This window comes from Meriones unguiculatus, chromosome 21 (genome assembly GCF_030254825.1).
Source record: "Meriones unguiculatus strain TT.TT164.6M chromosome 21, Bangor_MerUng_6.1, whole genome shotgun sequence".
Taxonomy (NCBI): domain Eukaryota; kingdom Metazoa; phylum Chordata; class Mammalia; order Rodentia; family Muridae; genus Meriones; species Meriones unguiculatus.
The window spans coordinates 18351156-18357155 of NC_083368.1; the positions used below are offsets into that span (position 1 = coordinate 18351156).

General features: G+C 47.2%; 1 protein-coding gene across 3 annotated transcripts in view; it reads right to left on the minus strand.

Moving 5' to 3' along the window:
* The window catches only part of Lhfpl3 (LHFPL tetraspan subfamily member 3), a 461755-nt gene extending 456799 nt beyond the window's left edge, over positions 1-4956 (minus strand). Inside the window, exon 1 of one of the 3 annotated variants that reach the window (XM_060373962.1) lies at positions 3689-4956. In XM_060373962.1, coding sequence (XP_060229945.1) covers positions 3689-4121 — 433 coding nt within the window. In that variant the 5' untranslated portion in view covers positions 4122-4956. The remainder of the gene's footprint in view (positions 1-3688) is intronic. The other 2 variants (XM_060373961.1, XM_060373960.1) reach the window with 2 other exon arrangements.
* Between the last annotated feature and the right edge of the window lie 1044 nt (positions 4957-6000).

A 6000-nucleotide genomic window follows, 5' to 3' on the forward strand; every position in this document is an offset into this window, starting at 1 on the left:
ACCTCCTGAAGAAGAGAATCCAACCTGGGTGAGATCCCTCCACCTCCCAGACATGTCAGCTGTCTTCAACTGAGAAGTCTACAGCAGAGGCAAAGCCTTAAAATTTACCATATCTTAGTTGATGGAAAAGAAAATATCCTCTTGGCCATATAAGCTTCTAGAAACAATTCGAGATAAGCTCTACAGTCAGTGCAACAATCGAACAAAACATCTCTGTAAGATGTGCCTGTTACTAAACTTAGAAAAACACTGAAACATATTTCTCTCTATCTTAGAGAGACCGAAATGGAGAATGGCGTTCCTGAGGAGCAACGTTCCCCTCCGTGTTGATTTAAGGAAGAAATGAGACTTTATCATCTTGCTTGACAGTTACAGATGCTTTTTCCCCATTCAGTGTTATAGAAATCACAAAGATGGAATAAAACTGTCTCTTCTCCTTTTAAAGAGTTTTCCGTCTGAAGATGTGGGGAAAGGTTGCATCTATGATTGTCATTAACTTATCTCATGCATAATTTTCTGTCCTCAGACTCTATATGAGGTATACTCCATATATAAGATTACTCCCAAAGGCGGAGGGACATACTAGTTTCTAATTCTGCATTTCCTAGTCTCTGGCTTGTGACTGGCAATAATCTAGAGAAATGTGGAAAAGCACAGGGTTTTCATGTTACTGATTTGTGCATCACATGCACAGACAGGTGAGTAAGATAATTTTCAGACCCAATAAATTAAATATATTTCTAGTTTCTTGTCAAGAACCATTAAAAAGTTTTTGTTGTTGTTGTTCTTCTTCCTTATTGTTTGGTTTGGCTTGTTTGTTTGGTTTTGGTGCTTTGTTTTGTTTTGAGACAGGGTCTCTCTTCAAAACACTGGCTGTCCTGGAACTCACTATGTGGTCTCAAACCCACAGATCCACCTGCCTCTGCCTCCTGAGTGCTGGAGTTAATGGTGTGCATCACTGTGTCAGGGGGCTCCTTAAAAGGTTCTTAACAACATATCGCTACAAAGCAGTCTACATTCATCGTCCTAATGCATCACTTCATACGGAATTTGATACCGTGCCTGACTTATGATGTGGTCATATTAAAATGCTTAGATAGCCACACATACAAGTTAGTTACTTACCTTCAGATTAAGATCAAAGAGTATCCAATAATAAAATGCTACATTAAATCTCACCTTTCATATTTAGAAGATTTCCCTTAAGATTATTCTGGGTAGCTAAACTATAAACATGAAAAGTTTATGTAACATTAAAGAGAACTAAAAAGGAGACATCCGAGGTTCAGCACTTTCAAAGAATGTTTAGTACATTATGTACTATGCCATCTTTTTGCATCCCCAAATATAAAAAAAAAACAAACCAAAAACATCTAAAATATAGCATTCTTCACAAAGATCTTCTGGCTCTCATTTTTTTCACAGCTTGTAGATGTAATTGACTTGATTCTTAATCGATCTCTTGTTATAATTCATCATTTTGTTAATATAGTTAATTAACAACTGAAACTAGAAGTAAAATAACAAGAAAGGCTTCTTGAAATATAGTAGGGAGGGCTCTCTAATTCTCTGGATGAAGAAAATGCCCTCATATGTACTGCAGTATAGCGTCACATTTTAATGGGATGGAGATCAAAATAGTACATATATGTCAAGTGTCTGGATACATGACATCATGTTTCCTATATTTTGCTCCATAGTTTACTCTGTTCTGTGTGCTCTACTGCAGGAAAGGGAAAAGGCTGCATTGTAATATCTGAAGTTTATGCCAACTTCAAAGTCAATCATTTTCCCTAAACAATATTTTTTTTATTTTTATTTAAAATACAGTTTTAGGTTATAACACCTCATCGTAATAAAACATTTACCTGTGTGTGTTTTTTTGGAGAAGTCCCCACAAACTGTTCTCAGACCTTTAAAAAAATAATCTAATTTGAATCACCAGTCTAAATAGGTCATTTAACTTAGAAGAATTAAAATTAGCAGCATAGGGTCAAGTCTTTTCCCGAAACATTTACATCCTGTTTGTCCTGTTCTCTCCAAAGTCAAACCAGGGGAAAGTGTCATAAAGAAGCATAACCTGCAAGTCTGCTGCTCCTGAAGCACCAATAAAAGCAATAAGAGTGAAAAGACGCAGTGCACGGAATTTATTCAAGTTTTACGTTCAGGAGGGTGATAGTATGCACATTCCTGCTTTTCACACGCATACTTTCACAATAAGTCAAAATCAGCAAGACAGATGTGAAACAAACACTCTAACACACCTTAAGTGCACATACACTTCACTTCTTTTTACATGAAGCTGACAAGATCAAGACACTTTCCAGATACACAGATTGTGCCTGGGATCCCAGCACTAGAAGGAGTTTGAGGCCAGCTTTGACCACACAGAGGAGCCCAGTCCCACAAAATAACAGGAATCTTTGCATGGCCCAGCGTCTTTAAGTGTTTACTCATCTTACACATTCTGATAAATTCGAGATTAAATCCCGCCTCTCCTGGAAGCCTTCAAAAGATAGACTAAACAATACCTTAAAACTAAGTAAGACACCTAAATAATGATAATAACAAAACAAAGTGAAGGCGTTTAGCTGCCAGAGACATTGAAGAGTCCCCCCTCCCCTCCAATCCAAAAGACATCATCAATGTGTCAGGAAGCCAAGGACCCTTGGGTGGACTTTAGAAGAGGAGGCGGCCAGTCGAGGTGACAGAAAGGATGGCCAAGCGCAGTGAGGTCTGGTTTTGTTTCAGGACTCTTCAGAGCCACCGGAAAATGCACTCATTCTTTCTTGGTGGAAAGTAACTTTGATGCTGGCGGCAGCCTGGGGGGTGGTGGGAGGGGTGGGGGACGGGACGCTCCTTTCATATCCCTTACCAGTGCTAATGAAACCGGCTTTCTCTTTACCCACTTTCCAACACCACTTCCCCAAAATGAGAGCTTGAGAAATCCCGATCCCCTCAAGACCCCTCTGTAGAGATGAAATGGAAGGACCTTGGCTGACAAGGAGACTGTGGAGGTGTGCCATTGGGGAACTGCCGAGGAATACTCACTCTAAGGTACATTTTCTTTTTTTTTTACAAAAACTGGGGGAGGGGGGCAATGTCTAAGCAAAAATAGGATTTTACTCATCACCAGATGGATGATAAAATATTTATGGTTGCCCAAAACAAATTTACACGCCCCCTTCACACACACACACACACCCCGAAGCAAAGACAGAAATAATCCCAGGGAAGGGCAGAACAGGTTGGCTTGCTCCTTCTACAGCGTCTCTAAATCGGCGTTTCACGCGCTTGTACCAGCCTCCTTACTCCCTCAGCGCGCGGACACACACACACACACACACACACACACACACACACACACACACGGCTCTGCCTCTAAGCGGCCACTTCTCCGCCCCCCCCCCCGCCCCATCTTTAGTTCTGAGCGGACTCTGCTCAGCCTCCAGGGGGTCCCCCTGGGTGGCATTCCCAGCATCCAGGAGGTTCCAAAAAAGCCTGCGGACCTGCTGCAAGCGCCAAGGTTGAGGAAGCCCCGGGGTTCCTCCTTCCAGCCTCGGGCACGAGAAAGGCTTAAGTTGTCCCGGACCGGCGGAGCTCAGGAAGCGGTCCCTCCCACTCCAGCCCCTCCCAAGCTCCGACACCCAGGGGTCCCCAGCCTCCGCGGAGGTGAGCGCGCACTCACCGGAGGTGAGCTGCATCCAAGCACAGATCTTGTACACGGTGGCCGTGTTGCAGAAGAAGAAGAGGGTAAAGCAAACGATGCAGGCGATGATGAGCATCATGGAGAGGCCGATGAAGAAGGAGGCGGCTTTGAAGGCGCCCGAGGGCAGCGTGGAGAAGTCCGTGAAGCTGCCCCTGCAAGTCAGCTCCCGGGAGAAGCCGTTGCCGATGCAGTAGTGGAAGAGCCCGAAATAGCCGGCTTGAGGGGTGTCCACGCCGTCCCCGATCCAGTAGGGCTGGATGAAGCACACCACGTTGACGATGGCAAAGCAGATGGTGAAGATGGCCCACAGCACGCCGATGGCCCGCGAGTTCCGCACATAGTTGGTGTGGTACAGCTTGGCAGCCTCCTGAGCCGGGAGCATCGCGGCAGCGGCGGCGGCGGCTCCGGGCATTCTCCCCCTCCTCCTCCTCCGCCGCCCGGTCCTCCGCCTCCCCCCGCCTCTCGGCGCGCAGGAGACACACTCGCCGAGCCGCGCGGGTTGCAATTCCCCTGCCTCCGCCTCAGCCCAGCAGCAGCACCAGTTCTAGAGTCTGCATCCTCGCTCCCGGAAGGAGGGCGGGGAAGCGCGGAGCACCCCTCCGGCTCGGCAGGCACAGCCTCCCGCCCCCCTCTTTCCTCCCTCCTGGCCCCAGCTCCAGCTCTGCTCAGCACCCTCCACCCCTCTGCCCGCTGCTGCAGCAGCTGCAGCTGAAGCCGGCGAGCCCTCACGCCCCCCTCCCAGCCCCCACTCCCCTTCCTGCCTCTGACCCCCTTTCCTGCGGGCGATGCTGCTACCCCAGGAGGCAGAGGACCGCGGCTACCCCCAAGATGCTTCTTAAGTGTCAGACACGAACCAGGGAAGAGCCGGAGAAGCGGCCGAGGAGTTGGGGGAATCTAAGAGCATGCCCGCGGGAATCCTAGAGGCACTCCCTGGGTCCTGGAGGGTATGCTGCGGGCCAAGAGGCCGATTCCGAGAGCTTTTCAGCACCGCACAGGAACGTGCTTTGACCTCTGCATCTTCGCAGAGACGAAAGGGGCAGCAGTAAGGCAGGTGCAGGCGAGGGAGGAAGGGAGACAGAGCGCCCCAGAGAGGAATCCCTGTCAAAACCACAGAATTGCCCCTGGCTAACACTAAGCTGACCTCGGGTCCACAGATGGAGATGGGAGAAGTTGGGCTGAAGTGTGTGTCACACAATACTGTGGAAGTCAGGCCTGGAGGCTGATCCTCTATCTCCAAGACGCTTGTTCCTCGTCCCGCTTTAGCACTATGCGACCAAATGAACTATGACCAATGGAAGCCCCGTGCTTGGCTTCAAGTCAAGCCGTCTCTCTCTGTCTCTCAGAGCTTGCAATAGATGGGGCCTGCATGCACAGAAGTGATTGTCCCCAAATTTTAGAGTTTGTTTGAAAACATCGGAGAGTTTGGCAGGTGTTCCATTTATTACACAAATACTCCTTGGCAGCTACCGCGTGCTAAAGATACAGAAGATGGCAAGGGATGAGTGTCTTAGCGGTGGAGGTATTTCCACCTCCCCCACAACCAAAAGCTCCAGTTAACCAGGCCGGTCTTGTTTTAGCTTCCCTGAATCATGCGCAGATATTCCCTGGCATAGCTAGTGAGTACTTTCTACTGTTTCCCCGTGGTCATTCCTCTTTTTTAACAGCCCTTTCTAAATGAGTTGTCCATTGCTCTCTCTCTCTCTTCTGCTGCTGCCCTTGGTTGATTCCCTCTGAACCGCCTAGTGAACCCGGAATGCTCAATAACAGGAATAAATATTGGTACAGATAATTTTAAATCCCGCGGTTGCTGAATCCTTTGAGCAGAGAGAAGGTCCCCATCGACTTCTCATCCTGAGGTCTGTACTATAAAAATGGGCCCAAAAGCCTCAAGTGATGGAGATTAATTGTACTCTTCATCTGATACCCTGGAGATCTGTAATTATGTGGGGACAGGAAAGGGAGGTGGCTTGGGATAAGGGTCACATAAGATAATGAAGGGGTTTCTGCTACAGCTGAGAACGGTTTGAAAACGTGAATGTGGGAATTTTAAGTGAATAAATAGAGTTATACACTATTACAGACTAAGATCCATCAAGCAGGGCTTTGAAAAGAGGACATCACTGGACAGATCAGGGGATGTGTTAGCTGAAGTAAGCCAGAATTCCTATCAGGTGTCGCTGTACACTTTCAGAAGGCCTTTAAAATACCAAAGCGATTAAGGAAAGATGAGCAGGGTGGCCTAAATGTGGACCAGCCCAACATAACACTTTATGTCTTTAAAAATTAAGCTC